Source organism: Phyllostomus hastatus, unplaced genomic scaffold (genome assembly GCF_019186645.2).
Source record: "Phyllostomus hastatus isolate PE091 unplaced genomic scaffold, TTU_PhHast_1.1 phas_scaffold_385, whole genome shotgun sequence".
NCBI classification, from domain to species: Eukaryota; Metazoa; Chordata; class Mammalia; order Chiroptera; family Phyllostomidae; genus Phyllostomus; species Phyllostomus hastatus.
This window is the reverse complement of record NW_025334026.1, coordinates 4,249,324-4,265,465: the sequence shown is the minus strand read 5'-3', so window position 1 is coordinate 4,265,465 and position 16,142 is coordinate 4,249,324. Positions and strand designations below refer to the sequence as shown.

The following is a 16,142-nucleotide window of genomic DNA, read 5'->3' as shown; positions in this document are numbered from 1 at the left end:
GGTTCTGGGTATCAGGATGCGGACATCTTTGGGGAAGGGGGGCATCATTCCACAGACCACAGAGGATTATGTTTTCCAACTTGTCCACGTGACCACATAAGGTCTCTTCCTGCCCACTTTACTGACTTTCCCTGAAGCTAGGTTTCTGGCTAGGGTTTTGGTGTTTCTTCCAGCACACATGCCTTCTTGGCAAGGAGGAGAAGGCAGCAAGCTGAGAGGAAGGGAGTGGCTCAGCCTTCCCGGTGTCTGCTCTCTGCACTACTTCCCAAGCTGGACCCGGGCCCTGGGCCCACAAGGCCTGACAAACCCAGGGCTGTTTACCGTGGTCAGAGATGGGCTGCTGAAGGGCCAGGGAGGTTTCAAGCAGATCGGAAGGAGGATGGCTCAGGCCTGGGTGGAAGAGGTCAAGAACAGTGGAAAGGATCAGCTAAGGCCTAGTGAGGGGAAAAAAACAAACAGTGGCAGGAGGCCTGTGGGGAAGGTGTTCCAGGACGGGAGAAGAAGCAAGCAGGGCATCTGAATGGTCAGGCTGGGAGGGGAATGGAAAGTTCAAGGGGGAGGGTCTGAGTTGGGAAAACTGCCCAGAACAGGGCAACAGAACCAGGTGAGGAAGCTGGAAACTGGGGGGAAAAGGGACTTGCTGACTTGACTGGATTCTGATGTGGGCAGAGGTGCCCATCGGTCACTCATCCATGAAGGAACTGGACACGTGCTTTGGGCCAATCGCTGGGGAGAGCCCCACCACTGAGGAGCCTTGTGAGAGAAATGGATCATCTTCACAGGCCTGTGTGAGCCAAGAGCTTCAGGGTAAGGGAATGGGCCCAGCTGGGGGGGGTGCGGGGGGGGTGTGGTCCAGGCATGGGGAACAGGATGAGCAAAGCCTGAAGTGAAGGATTTTGAGAAGAGGTGAAGAGAGCAGGTTGGAAGGGCCTGGGACCAACCCAACAGCAGTGAGGAGCTACTGATGGCTTTGCCCGTCATTTGTTACATAAGATCTTTCATCTTCTAGCTAGGGTAAAATCTCAAACTTAAAAAATCTCAACTTCATTAAAATGCCACATTTCCAGACATACCCTGAGCATGGTCTTTGACCCGTAATACCCAATATGATGGAGAAGGGTGGATCTGGTCTACAATCATGGAGAAAGGATTTTACAAACTTAAAGCACATTTCCACTCTTCTTAGAACTCACAATATACAGGAAAATGGTTTTGGAAATCACAGATGAGGGTGATCCTCCCTCCCCAACGCCACCCCCCAAAGCCCCTCCTTGGAAAACATAGGCCTGGAAGGATTTTAAGTCACTTACAAAGGCAAGTAACTCAAGATATTCTTCCTTTTAGTGTTTTTTGTTTTGTTTTTTGAGTGCTTTTTCCTTCCTCAAAAACGCAGGTTTCTCAAGAGGGCTTGTTTTGTCAGCTCACATTCTGTTTGTAGTGACCAGGGCACAGGCAGGACCTTCTGTGAGGCACAGAACATGCCCAGCGGAGGAAGACCCAGCAGGCACCCATGGAGGCGAAAGGCCTGCCTCAATGACCTAAGTCTAGAATCCAATGCCAGCTCTGACAGAAATCCACGCACAGTGTGTATTTTCTGTTTTGCAAGTTTAAATATGCCTCAAAACTTTTTTTCAGGAATGCAATTAAGACAAGATAGTGAGAAGCTGGGAAATTTCCTTGGCAAGTGGAACAGGGAAACTGAGACAGCTGAGCACAATGGCAGAGCAATTTACAGCCGGGTACAGAAGGTCACCTACCTGGAGTTAACAACTAGGACTCAGTTGTGTTTAGGTTCCAGGACCAGAACAGCAGCAAAACCAGGTGGGGAAGCCAGAACAACTGCAATGACTAAAGACCCCCTGTCCTGTCACTGACCCTGAAAGGGCGCACCTGGAGAACTCATGAATATTCTGCTGAAACCGGCCCCTGGGAGCTTCCCTAAGATTTCCACCTACAAGAGATAAACACCTCATGACCATGACAAAGGACCCAGCACACACCATTCCCTCCCCCACCCCCACCTCCTTCCCCACAGGCATGTGTCTCCCAAACTCTAAGGCAGTGGGCAAGATCATCCCAGGCTAACCCTTTAAACCTGTCCCCAAAGCCCTTTTCTCTGACTTCCCAGGTAGCTCAGGCAGCCCAGCCTAGGCTCTCCCATTGCCTCTTCTATGCTAAGCCCTTGTTTCTCCGTCCCCAGCTTTAATAAACAGTACCGTCCGAGTCACCAGGACTCGGGTTGTGAAATCTTTCCAACAAGAAGTCAAGAACCCACGCACTACAGCTGGCCCTACGCAGACCCACTCAGGGCCAGGCCCCTGTGCAGCAACACAATGACTGTGCAAATTAAGGAAAGACTGTATTTTGTTAGGAACTTTGCCAAGCGTTGGTATTCACTTGGTGAAAACCGGGTCTGTGAGAGCGATAGCAGGGGCCCTGGTCTCCAGAACCACACAGACCCAGGCAGTTCAGAGCTGAGCTGTCACAGACAATCTCCAGTGATTCCTTATTTATATTCTAGAGCACACCTATGCATTTATGTCCTGAAATACATGTCATTTAGTATAAATCTCTCACTTTTTAGTTTTCCTTTAAGGTCTAGAGAGAATATTCTGTTGATTTTATAAATTGGATATGTGGTGGGTTATTTCTGTTTATCTATTTCCTTAAAGTTGAGGGATAGAATGCAGAAATAAAATGCACTCACTATCATCAAGCAGCTAAACTGCTAAAATCAAGGTGGTTGAGGCTTGAAGAAACGATTCTATTCTTGTTTGAACTGTCCTATGAACTTAGTTGGTTGAACTTTCTGGTCCTATGTCAATACCCTGATATGCCACACATCAGACCTGCAGGAAACCCTGATGACCCCTTGAAGGACACAGGAAAGAGTCTTCATGTATCCAGACCTCCTGATGTCCAGCAGCCAGACCAGCAGTCATCAAGAGGAGTTCCATCTCCAACCAGGCCAGAGGCTGAGAATGTACCACTTACCAGTGAGAACTCTTACCAAGGGTCCTCCTGACTTTGTTTAAATTTAGTTTTAAACACAAGCACTAGAAATCATCTCTTTCTCTCCATACCCCTCAGTGTCCTGGCCTTTCCCTCAGATAATCAGCAACCCCTGAAGTAGCAGAAGACAGTGGCCCAGCCCTGACGAAAGGTCACAGGTCTGGACCCCTGGCAGGCTAAAGATAACATCTTGCTTGGCCTATGTAAGCTCCCCTAGCTACTTTCCCATGAGACCAGACAGACTCTGGGGCAGACTCAGAACTGTCCTCAAGACCTGAAGAAATGACTTAGTATCCTTATCTTACCTCCGACCAATCGGTTCCCAGAATGACTTCACACCCCCTTAACCCTTGATGCCTTATATTTAATCTGATTTTGCCTTATATAAAATCTGTGCCTACACACCACTGGGAGTCAGGTCTCAAGCATTAGTCTCCTGTCTCCAGCCTGGCCAATTCAATGTTGAACTATTTTTCCTTCCACACTGCAAAATCCTATTTGTGCATTTCTTTGGACCAGTGCATGCAGGCCAACAAACTCAAACACCAGGATCCTGGGACCATACTCTGGGTACTACCTAGCTGTGTTCCTGCTTAGCATGCCCTAAACCCCTTAAATAAACCTTTATCATTTATCTCTAGCCAAAGCCTCCAGCCCTTTTGAGTTTGTTCAACAAACTCCAGTAAAGGAGGCATTACAAAATCTTTGTCTCCAAGGGGACAGTGATTCTGAAAGGTTGAGAACCACTGCTTAACATGCGTATTTTGAAGACTTTTGTTTTGTTTCTGTTATTTGCTGTTCGTCTTCCTTTATGAAACATAGACAACAAAGTAAATGGTCACCTTTTCTTTAAACACTACTGCTTTTTAAATATACAGCTTTATTGGGGTATAACTGATATATGAAACCGCACATTTTTAAAGTGTACAATGTGATGAATTTTGACACATGTATACACCTGTGAGTCCACCAAGGAAATAAAGAAAATGAACACAACCCTCACCCCCAGAGGCGGCCCTATCCCTTTGTCATTTCCCCACCCACCTCTCTACCTCTCCCGCATTCCGGGCAACCACTGACCTGATTCCCGTTCCTACAGAACGGTTTCCATTTTCTAGAGCTGCATATAATGGAATCGCCTAGTATGTACTCTTGTCTGGCTTTGTTCACTCTGCATAATTATTTCAAGATTTTTCCATGTTGTCAAACGTACCAAGAGATAATTCCTTTGCATTGCTTAGAGCAGGGGTGTCAACCTCATTTTCACCAGGGGCCACATCAGCCTTGCAGTTTCCTTTGAAAGGCCGAATGTAGTTTTAGGACTGTATAAATGTAACTACTCCTTAACTGTTAAGCAAGAGCTCTGTACCGTTGACAGGTAGAAACAAGGTGCTGGGCCGGATAAAACAAGGTGGAGAGCCAGATTCAGCCCTCGGGCCTTGTGTTTGCCACCTGTGGCTTAGATGTGTTCCCACATATGGCTGCACCATGGTCTGTATGCTGTTCACTAACAGTTGTCTGGGTTGCTAAGCTATCACTGACAAAGCTGCTACACAAGTTTTTTATGAACACAGCTTCAGGTCTTTGGGGTATACACCTAGAAGTAGAATGGCAGGTGGTACAATAACTGTTTAAAACTTTTTTAAAAGATTATTTATTTATTTATTTTTAGAGAGAGGGGAAGAGAGGGAGAAAGAGTGAGAAGCGTTGATAGGCTGCCTCTTGCATGCCCCCAGCTGGGGACCTGGCCCGCAACCCTGGCATGTGACCTGACTGGGGATTGAACCGGTGACTTTTTGGTTTGCAGGCCAGCAGTCAATCCACTAAGCCACACCAGCCAGGGCCTATTTAACTTTTTAGAAAACTGTCGAACTCTTTTCCAGAGCCACTGAAGCTTATATAGTCATGCTAGCAGGAACCACAATCCGAAATGGCCTTAACCTACAGGAGGCCAAAACTCGAAGAGAAATTTCCACTCCATTTTGTTAAACTCAAAACCATGTGATAGAAACCAATGAAACACTGCATTTTAAAATCCAAAGGTGGGGACAAGGGGGTGAGGGATAGGTGGGGCAGAAGGCAGCTCAGACCTGACTTTTGAGAGGAGTCACTCAAGGCTAAAGAGAGAAGCTAGAGGGAATGGGTGTCAAGACCCCAGACTGAGAAGTCAAGCCAGACACCCCTGCCCAGGCCGCCACTGCCCATTCCCCAGCAGGTCGGGACCCCCAGCAGCCCAGAGCCGGCACAGGCTACCTTCATTCTCTAGCTAACTAAAGAGGCCACACCAAGAAATTCCAGCCTAGAACAGGACTCTCCTCTCACCACCCTTATGTCCACAGGGGCTGCAGGCACCAGATCTGACTTACACCTCCAGGAACAAAGTGACCCATATGCCAGTGTCCCGAGGCAGTGAACTCCCAAGCTGAGACCCCGTAAAGGCCAAGGTGTTCTGATGGAGCCAGCGCCCCTTGGGTGGCCCACACTCGAGCCCTGTGAGCCAGCTCACCATGTTCTCCCAGGCAAGATGGAAGTTCACAGATGAATAAAACACAACCAGTACATTACCTGCCCAGGTTTTCACATGACTTGTCTGAGGTTAGATAGCTTATAATACAACAATTATCTCCCCACATTCTTAGAAGGCCCTCTGAGTGGGACACAAAGGCTCCAGGGCATGAAGGCACTCAGGCAGCCTCTGAGGCCCTCCCTGGTCTCCCCCAGGATCCGCCTTCCCCAGGGCAGCCCCGCTGGCCGGCATAAAACAGATCTCACCAAATGCCACCTCTACCTTCCCACTGAACTTGGGGTCAGACCCTCACTCACTCCCACGGCCTGGCAGACCCCAGAAAATACTTCTACTCTATCTCCTCCCGGTGACGGGAAGGAGGTGACCCAGGGGCCCTAGAGGGTGTCTGGCTTTCCCCTGTGGCAAGAGGACTCACACTTACTTTCTGGATTTGGCACATTCCTTCTTCCAGTTCTTGACCAAAATGGGCACAACTTGTTCTGACATGTCCTCCTTGTTCAGGGACCACAGGTCAGTGTTCTCCAGGGGCTGGCGGTAGCCGCGGATCATCAACCTGGGGCAGAAACACAGGGGGGAGGCAATGAGAGTCGAGAGGAAGAGGACGATGGCCCTCACCGCACACGCCCGCCACCACCACTGCCACCGCCACCTCCATGCCACGGCAGCCCCACAGCCAAAGACGGCTGAGCAGCAGGGGCAACCCGAACATGGACAGACACTGGGCATATTGAACAGTTATTGCTAAACTCTGACAGGTCACCCAGGAAAATGGCCTCACTTCTTAGAAATATATACGGAATATTTAGAAGGGAAATATCAGGATGGCTCCAATGTACTTGAAAAAATCGTTAAGTCCAATATGGCAAAACATTAACAACTGTTAACTCTGGGTGGCCAATTTAGTGAGGTTTACAGGTTTGCACACTCATAGTTAATAGTAAAGCTGATATTTTAACTGGCTATTTTGAAATAATTTCAAATTTATAGAAAAGACATGAACTGTACAAAGAACGCCTATCTACCCTTCACACAGTTCACCACTATTAATGTTTTGCCACGTGTGCTGTATCGTTTTTTTCCGTCTCTACAAACACACACATGAGAACACATTTTTTCCTGAATCATTTCAGAGTAGCTTGCAGAGGCTATACACCTTCAACCTAAACATCAGTGTGCACCCACCTAAGAAAAAAAGACATGATCTTACATAACCAGAGTACAAAGATCAAAATCAGAAATATTAGCATGGGTGGCACAGCCCACAGTCAATATCTAAATTATACTAACTGTCCCAATGGTGTTCTTTAACAGTAATTTAAAAAATAATTAGTTATGAAAAATATTCAATTTAAGAAATGCTTGTAAAAACTTTATAAAGACAAGGAACAATGCTTAACAGAGGGAGAGGGGAGCATTCGAATAAGCCCAGCAAGATGCTGACAACGTGCGGGCGGTGGGGGCAGGAAGGACATACGAAAAGGAAAGGACGAGAAGGGAGATTATCGAAGTGTTGGCTGAGTTGCCTCTGGTGCTTCAGTCCTCGATTTATGCATGTTTCTCTCACCCACATTTCCCACAGCGCACGTGTAGTACGTTTCTAATGGTGAGGGGTTTGAAACAGTGCCAATAATAATAATTATCCCTAATGTAAAAAAATACCCCCAGCTCCCAAGTGAAGGCAAGAGCACTGTCATGAGCATCGTTCACAACGTTCTCCACAAGTATGCACCTTCTAACTGCCCCCAGCCAGCTGTCCGTGGAGGTTTATGTGTTTTATTCTTCATGCAGTTCGAAAGTTCATGAATGTGGCGACAGGGTCAGTATCTCTGAGACCCCTGTCCAGGGCAGGCGCACTCAGGACACAATGCTGCCACACACTCCCCCTCGCCCTCGACCCCAAAGCCCCCGCTCCCCAACCCTGCACCCGAGGCAGGAGGGCCAGGCTTACCCTGTGATCCACCAGAAGGTGATCCTGGAAAGGAAGGATGCGCCAGATTCTGGGCAAGGGTTCTGGTGGAGAGAAAACATGGGGTGGGGATGAAAAGGGCAATGAGTGATTCAACTTCTCATCTATGAGGACTCTGGCCAGGGAGCTGTCAGCAGACCAGTCTTCCTCCCAAAGGACCAGCGGCTACTCTCATGCCACTGATCTGCACCCTGAAAGGATCTCTCTCCTGAGACCCAGTGGCCTTAAACAAACACATGGCAGCTCCTCCACCTTCACCCAGCAAATATCTCTGAATGTCCACTGTGCGCAAAAATGGTACAGTGCCTTATCTTACATCCCCACAGCAGCCCAATGAGCATGGTGCTACCGCCGCTCCCACTTCGTTCCATGAGTTCTTTCATTCGCTCATTCACTCAACAAATATAGTCTGAGCATCTACTATGTGCTTGGCACCATGTATACAAATCTCAACAGACAGACACAACCCCTCCCTTTAGGAAGCCCAGGACATACCAGGGTGGTAGCAGTAACAACAACAGCACCTGCTAACATCTTCTACTAACCAGCTCTGTTCTGAGAGCTTTACCTAAATTATCTCATTTAATCTCCAGAACTACCCAACAAGGCACGTAAAAAAACATCAGCCTCATTTAATAATAAAAGAAACTGCGGAGCATGGGGTGAAATGCCTGGTCCATGGTCCCCAGCGAGATGTGGCAGAAACAGGGTGTGAGCTCCAGGCAGGGCCCAGAGAGAGACATTAAGAAATGATCTCGTGAACAAACACAAACCCACACCTGTGGTGGGGATCTCACCCTGAAGGGCTGTCAGTGGGGTCACGGGTATCTTCCTGGGCCCGCAGTAAGAGAGCTGATAGGGGGTGGGGACTGATCTAGTTGATAGAGGCCAGGGAAGGTGTTCCTGAGTGAGATGTTCCAGCTGAGGTCTAAAGAGTGAGCAGAGGACAAGGAAAGGGGAGAGGGGAGGCAGTCCCAGCAGTGAGAGCAGTTTGTGCAAAGGTCCAGTGGTATACAGGAGCATAACCTCCTCTAGGGACCAAGAAGGGGTCTGGGTAGTCTCCACCGCAGAGGCCACGTAAGGAATCCTGGTCTTCACCCTAAGGGCAATGGGAATCACGGACAGATTCTCGCGAGCTCCCAACGAACCCCTTTCCTAAGGCACAAAGATGAGCTCTAGCTGAATAACACACAGACGAGGATGGGGAAGCAGTGTGGAGCCTCAGGGCTGCACACGGAGTGGCCAGGCTCTCGGTGCAGACACGTTCAGGCCTAGGTTCTGAAACACCAGCTTCCCTGAAGGGGTCACCATGCAGCGATGAGCCCTTCAGCTGACGGCAACACTCAAGGTTCCAGCAGTTTTCAGAGATGCGGCATTGAGAGATGCCTCGACCCAAGCCGTTTTCCATCTGGGCTGGGAGCACTTTTAGAAAACAGCATATCTGCCCCCCACCAAAGAGTCTGATTAAGCTGGTTTGGGGTGGGACCGGGATGTCTGAGTCTTTGTTTTTAATCTCCAGAGTCTCCTTAGCAAAGTGACTGGGCAGGAAATGTATAAGACAAGCCTAGAACACCTTGTAACACCCAATACCAAGGAAACTAAAGCTGAGTAGGATTGCTAAAAGTTCTTGGAAGCCACCAGAAGTGGCTCCCACTAGCCCAAAAAGGGATAATCTGAGCTTCAATAAGGACAGTAAATAGAATGAACTGAAACACATCACCTATGTTTAAATACACAACCTCATACTGATACTGAAAAAAGAACCACCTCTTGGTGTTGGTGATGAAAAGATGCTGGTGAACCAAGCTGTTGTTTTGAAAACAGAAAATGGGTAGGAAACAAGTATTTTCCCATCTGTCCTAAATGACCTACACCAGCGGGGGACCAAAGAGATGAGAGGAAGTGTCTGCCTACAAATGGTCCAGCTAGTAAGTGAAGGGATGATATAACGTAAAGGAATGCACCACGCTGTGACCACCACGGAGTATTATTTGATGATATTAATCAATTATGATTAATGTTTTTAGGCCAGATAGTAGTTGTACTGTTTAAAATACTCATCTTTCAGACACTATCGTTGGGGCAAATTGAGTGAATGTACGCAGGAACTCTACTATTTTTGCAACTTTGTGAGTCAAGTTATTTCAAAATAAAAAGTTATGAAAAATTTAAAATTCCTCATCTTTCAGAGATGCACACTGAGATCTTTGCACATGCAATGCAGGGTGAAGAGTCCATGGCAGTTCATCATACTGCACTGTCCGCTTCTGTACACACGTGGAAGTTCCATCGTGATAAGTCTCCCCAGTGATTCAAACGCACACCCAGGACTGAGAACCAGCAGGCTCTGCTCTGGGGCCACACGGCCTGGCTGTCCTAGAGTCACCCTGGTGCCCAGGGTCCCAAACCAGACCAACCAGTTCAGTACCTCCGCGGTGGGGCCCTGCATCAGTATATTTTTAATAAAGTAAGTAGATGCAGCCAGCACAGACCTACACTCCAGAGCAACCTAAGGCAGAGTAACTTCAGACTGTGGAGCCAGACAGACTTGAGTTCAAATCCCAGGCCTGCCATTTTCTAGCTGAATGACGTTGGACAAGTCTTCACTTCACAGCCTGTTTTCCCATCTGGGAAATGGGAACAGTTAGTCCTACTGCTCAGTCTACCGTCCAGGACTGCAAACAGGAACAAGTAAAACGAGGTCCGTGGGACTGTGTTATAAGCTGGAGCTCTCCCAGCAGAAGGCAGCAGTATTATTCACAGAGGAGGTGGTGATATTCGCCGTGTAGGCTGTTCGTTTTTCCTCCGGAAGTGGGTGGGTTATCGGGAAATCACAAAGGCACTTCAAATGTAGCCCAATCCCTACCCTTTGTGAAAAGCTAAGCAGTGCTGAAAGAGAAGGGCGATGGGGTGGGGCAGAGCTGGCAATGACTCATTTATATCTTGAGCAAATATTTAGGGAGGACCTGCCTATATGCCAGGAGGCAACTGAGGGGTGGGGACAGAGCCAGGAATAAGAGAGCAAGGTCCCTGCCCCATATACAGTGTCCCATATGAGGGGGAGATGGACAGGAAGCAAACCAATATGCAAATAAATATATAACTATAAATGATGAGAGCTGGAATAAAGGAGAAAAAGACAGGATGCCAGAGAGAGAAGGGGTGGGGGAGCAGGGGCGGCTTATGTGTGAAGCAACACAGAGCTGGGTTAGACGAGTTTCAGTCCCAGCTCCGCCACTTACTAGCCATGGGATCCTGGACTCGTTACTTGGTGATGAGATCAAATGAGATAAAGCATATTACGTACTTAGAACAGTGCCTGGCACAGGGTAAAAACTCAAGAAATGGTATCAGTAGCATTAGAATAGACAGGAATAATAAGTGGAATGACAAGGCCTTCCACTGCTGGCAGGCCCACGACACATCGAGCACTGGATTGGACTCTCCGCCACTGAGCAACAAAGTTTAATTGGGACACAGTGACGCTCACTCATTAACAAATGTCTGTGACTGCTATGATCACAGAATTCAGTAGCTCTGACAGAGACCATATGGTCTGCAAATATTTACTAGCTGGCTCTCTACAAAAAATGTTGGCTGACCTCTGCTCACACCAGACCTCATATACACCCAAGAACACAATGGTTATTACAGGTGAAAGTAGAAGCCAGTCTTTCTTCTGTCGTGGCATCAGCATACCATTGTGCAACTTAAACCTTACACACAAAGGTAGCTTCCCCCGGCTGAGGGGGAAGTGAGGGCTGAAATGCACTGTGTGCCTAGCTCAATAAGGCAACCAGGTCCTATGCCAGGGAGGGGTCTTATCAGCTTAAAAGAAGCAGGGTCTATCTCAAATTCATCCACCCGGGGGTGGGAGGAGGTAAGTCATCTTTTTCTAATTTGCACGGGGGCTTGGTACAAATAGCAGGGATGTTAGGCATAATCTGAGGGGCCTCACAAATCCTGGCCTCCTTTCACAATCAGGCAAGTCCAGCCGCGGGTCAAGAATGAAGCAGCCTGTGGACTGTACAACTGAGGTCAGACTTGTTCCCTTGTACCCAACTGCACACAGATAAGACCATAAGAAATGATGCCCCAGAGGGAAAACACTAATCCTCCCTCCAGCCCATAAGAATCCCAACCCCTGTGAGAAAATTTGCCCTGCAAATTTGGTAAGGCTGGGTTATCACCATGAACATTCCAGTTTCTAATTTGTACACTCCAAGAGCTTTGCCAAATTCGTCTCCCCAGCCTTCCTCCCTCCAAGTGATCCAAACACAGATTTTCAGATTACTGGAAGTCTGTTCAGCTGACAGAGTCCCCATCACCAACACAGAGAAGGAAATACTGTATCAATTTGGGAGCCACTTTCGGGAAGTCCCTCTCTGACATGAACGGCCTCGTTCCATAACAGACAACTAGAGCACTTATGAAGCCAAGAATTGATAAAAAGAAGAAGAAAGGGCTAATGAACGGGTTCCAGAGAGCAGACCAGTCAACCGAAATCAAGCGAATGTTTGGTGTAGTGCTCTGCCTCTGCTTCCCACAGAGGCAGAGCTGCCAGCTGGGGGTTTCTGGCCTCTGAGACTGAAACGGACTAACTCCTGACCCAGGGCGGAGGCAGCTCATTAACTGGTCCCCCATTCATTTAGAAAAGAGAATAATTCACTCAAGCCCTGGCTTAAGGCAGAAGGAGAGAAAGCCTGATTTATGCAAACAGAGCTGTGTTCTTTGGCACCTTTACACGGCTCCCAGTGATCTGGCCAGAAACTGTGCATATTAAAGTAATTGGACATAAGAGCCCAGGCACTGGTTCTTTAACTACTCACTCATTCACCTCTCACATGTTGCCCTTTGAGGGCGTCTTCCAGGCCCCCACACCTTTTCTGGTTTTGATTCTGCTTTTAGTTTAATTGTCTGCCAGTGACTCCCACTCTGCACTTCCTAGATGTCCAGGAATAAGGGGTGAACAAAAAAGCAGTATAGCTTTGAGCAGGGGTTTTTGAATGTGGCCCCCATCACCAGCATCCACAGTGCCTAGGAATTGTTTAGAAACGCAAATACTGGGGCCTCATCCAGATCTGCTGACTCAGGAGTGCCAGGGCTGGGACCCAGTGAGCTGTGTTTTAACAAGCCCTCCAGGTAATGCCGTGCCCATTCAGGCATTCAAATCCAGAGAAAGGGCTCCCAGATCCAGTGTTGTGACTTAAGCAAGACACTTCACCACTCTGACCCTTGGGAAGATTCATAATCCTATCTCATTGGGTTGCTTCCAGGATTAAATAAACTAATAAATAAAGACAGCACACCGGGCTGCTATCATTATTACTGGTTGGAATAATTTACATGTCCAACAATAAAAGAGATTTGTTGCTACAACTTATAACAATGCTGGTTTTTGTGGGCTCCGCTGCCCAGAGCTGTGCAAACCACCTCCGTGCTCAGGACCACAGTCTCTGCTACTGTAACACACACTGCGTGCACACCGCCCACAACCTCATCCATTTTCTCCTGGATGCTGATGCTCTTGTGCACACAGGGTCCCTGTCCAGCTCAACTCTCCACTCTACCTGCCTGGGTTGCTATAATGGCTTCCTAAGTGCCACCAGCCACTCCATGTCCCAGGAGTCCTCTTCCAGTCTTTAGCTGGAAGGATCCCAACCAGAGTGTGTCACTCCCCTGCTGAAAAATCCATCAGGTCAAAATTCCCAGTCCATATAGACGGCCCCCCCGGCCCATCCTGCCCAAGCAGAATCCATGCCGTCCTCACTCACACATCCCAGCCCATCCCCTGACCTCTGCACCTGCTGGTTCCTCTACCAGGAGCACCTTCCCACCCGCGCTCTGGCCTTCAACGTCATTAGCCTGGCCAGGCCTCTCCTTTCTTGGACTCAGGCCTCCGCTGCCCTGGATGCTGGCCCTGGAGCCCCCAGCACTGCCCTGCCTCAGAGCCCCACTGTCCGGCCTGTAGCTGCTGGCTCATGGGCCTGCTGCCCCTCCCCCACCTCTCAGAGCCGCTGTCAACATCTGCTCATTTCAAGGTTCTCAGAGCCCAGCTCAGCCCTTGGCACAATGCTGAATTATTATTACTGAGTGGCCACAAGTATAAAGGAAAAAGGACTTTTTAAAATGGTGTTTACAATGCTTTCATAAACAATCTGAACCCAGCCAGTCTCAAGGAGGAGAGGGGTAGAGACCAACCATGACGGGGCAGGGGGAACTGCCCAGGGTCCTGCTAATGTTCTGTATCTTGAGAGAGGCTGAAGTTACTCATTTATCCTCATTGAATGGTACTAAGTTTCAAGAATGTCACTTTATGTAAATTTTACTTAGAAAAAACAGATAGTGAACTCTAGCTAATGGTTTGCATGATGAAATGTTTGGGTGAAGGATGTTTATGTATTTCAAAGGAAGTTTCAGGTATCAAAAAAACTAGTGGGCAGGCTGGCTGGCTGGCTGGCTGGCTGGCTGGCTAAGTGATAAAGCAGTTTAGCAAAATATAAACTGTACAGTCTAGTTGGAGGGTGGATGGGTTCTCCCTGTGCAAGTCTCCTGACTTCTCTGTAGCTGTGAAGTGTTCATAGTAACATGCTGGGGAAGAAATGTTTCATATTTAGGATCAGGCTACAAACGCCTCTTACTCCAAAAGAGCTGAGAGGTTTTAGTAATGTGCACCAGTGCCTGTCAATGGGGACCCGCCCCTGCCCCCCAACCCCGGGATCTTGTTAAAACGAGAGGGAGGCATTAGGGCTCAGGAGGCCCAAGACACTGCATTTCCAATGAGCACCTGGGGATGCCAGTGCTGCTGGTCTGAGGACCGCACTTGGAGAAGTGTGGGTCTGCTGCATGGGCCATGTTTGACCATGATGCTCCCAAACACAAATGAAACCCCTGTCCTCCAGCCCTAAGCAGTAGCCTCAGGGCCAGCAAGATAAAGGACCAGAGGCTGGGGACAGGCAGGAGCCTCGGTCAGCCACCTCAGCTGCACCCAGGCTGGAGCCAGAGGGACTGAGGGGAGCAGCCCTACCAAGAAACCAGGGCCGGAATAGACGTCCTCCGTCGTCCCACAAGGGCAGGCCCGCTGGGTGACTCAGCAGAAGGGAGCCTGGAGAAGCCAAGAGCGGCCAGCTCCCACCCAGGCCTCGCCTCACCTCGCCCGGGTCACCTCAGGGTTTGGCTGCCTGCTCTCTCCAAGGACAGGCGGCAGTGGTTGCTGCTATTAGGGCAGGAGGGAAGCAGGGGCTGGACTCTCCCATCTTTCAGGGTCCAATGTGATACTAGCTCTGAGGGTCACAGGGAAACAGGCACAGAAGGTACTAACAGTGTCCCCCCTCCTCGGGTCTAGGGTGGGGAGCAGGGTGAGGCGAGCATCAAGTAGAGCCTCATCCCAATTTCCAGACACTGACGTCCTGGAAGGAGGGGCGACTGGCCCCAAGTCCCCAATCCAAAAATCATGTGACCTGCTTCCCTGCCTTCATCTCAATTGTGGTTCCCCAGTTTCAGTATTTGTCTGCTGACTTGTGTAACAGCTGTCTCCCCTGAGACCAGAAGCTTCCCAAAGGAACATGGCAGACAGTATTTTCCAAAGACCAGACGTGATCTGCCATCCCGAGTGCTGGTCGCACAGTGAGAGCTGCCCACTCCCCCATTGAGAGGTGGGTCTGTGCCCCACTACTGCTCCCAAGCAGACTTTTGTGATTGCCTCGATCAAGAGAGTAGGACAGGGGTGACACCATGTGACACTGGGACTGGATCAGAAAAGGAGAGAGAGCTTCTACCTGACTCTCTCTCGGACACTCACAGTTGCCCTCCTGCGAGGAAGCCAGGCCACACAAGGAGACCACAGGGTGCTGCCATGCCCGGCCGAGGCCCAGCCAGTGGCTGAGCTCACTTACCACCCACATGTGAGTGAGGAAGCCCAACTTGAGCCCCTACAACCATCGGGCTGCAACTGTAGGACAGTCCCCACGCAAGACCCACCACACTGAGCCCAGCCATACCCACGGCTGGGAGACATAATAAACTACTATTGCTGACTGCAACTGAAGTCAGGGCGGTTTGTGAGGGAGCAGCAGGCAACTGCAGCAGGGCATGAACCACCTCTATTTCCCACACAGCTGTGCCCTGAGAACTAAGCACGGGATACAACAGATGCTCAGTGAATGTTTGTTGAAGGGATAAAGGAACCCAGGTGGGATTAAAATGCAGGGTTTGCCCAACTCCAAAATGAAGCTTCTCTTCCATCACACATGCTGCCTCCACACATGCTGCCGTCAGATTTAGGGTATAAGCTAGGGTCTAACAGCCCACTTCTGAGCTTCAATCCCTAACACAGAAAAAGGACTGGGGAGAAGAGTTGGGGTGTCCTGGCCCCCCACGGCCCAGCCACCAGCTCCCTGAGCCGCGCCTGGCAGGCCCCCCCCAGGGTGGCAGGTCAGGCCCCAGGCTCTGACTGCTGGGAACACGGAAAACACAGTGGGAGGAGGAAGTCCGCTCCTTGAGCCACCTCCCTGCACTCATGCCCAGAAAAGAAGTGAAAGGAACTCGATCTCAATTCCCAGAGAGGACCAAATATCTGAAACTCCATCCTAACAAAGCACCCAAAATGGTCCACTGTGAGAGGGCTGCTTCTCGGGC

General features: G+C 49.3%; 1 protein-coding gene across 2 annotated transcripts in view; it reads right to left on the bottom strand.

The window, feature by feature from the left end:
• Window positions 1-16,142, bottom strand: part of ABCC1 (ATP binding cassette subfamily C member 1) — a 136,264-nt gene that overhangs the window by 70,739 nt on the left and 49,383 nt on the right. For both annotated transcript variants that reach the window (XM_045819382.1, XM_045819383.1), the window contains exons 6-7: window positions 7,488-7,549; window positions 5,961-6,092 (exon numbers count right to left, since the gene is read on the bottom strand). In XM_045819382.1, the coding sequence (XP_045675338.1) occupies window positions 5,961-6,092; window positions 7,488-7,549 (194 nt within the window). The remainder of the gene's footprint in view (window positions 1-5,960; window positions 6,093-7,487; window positions 7,550-16,142) is intronic.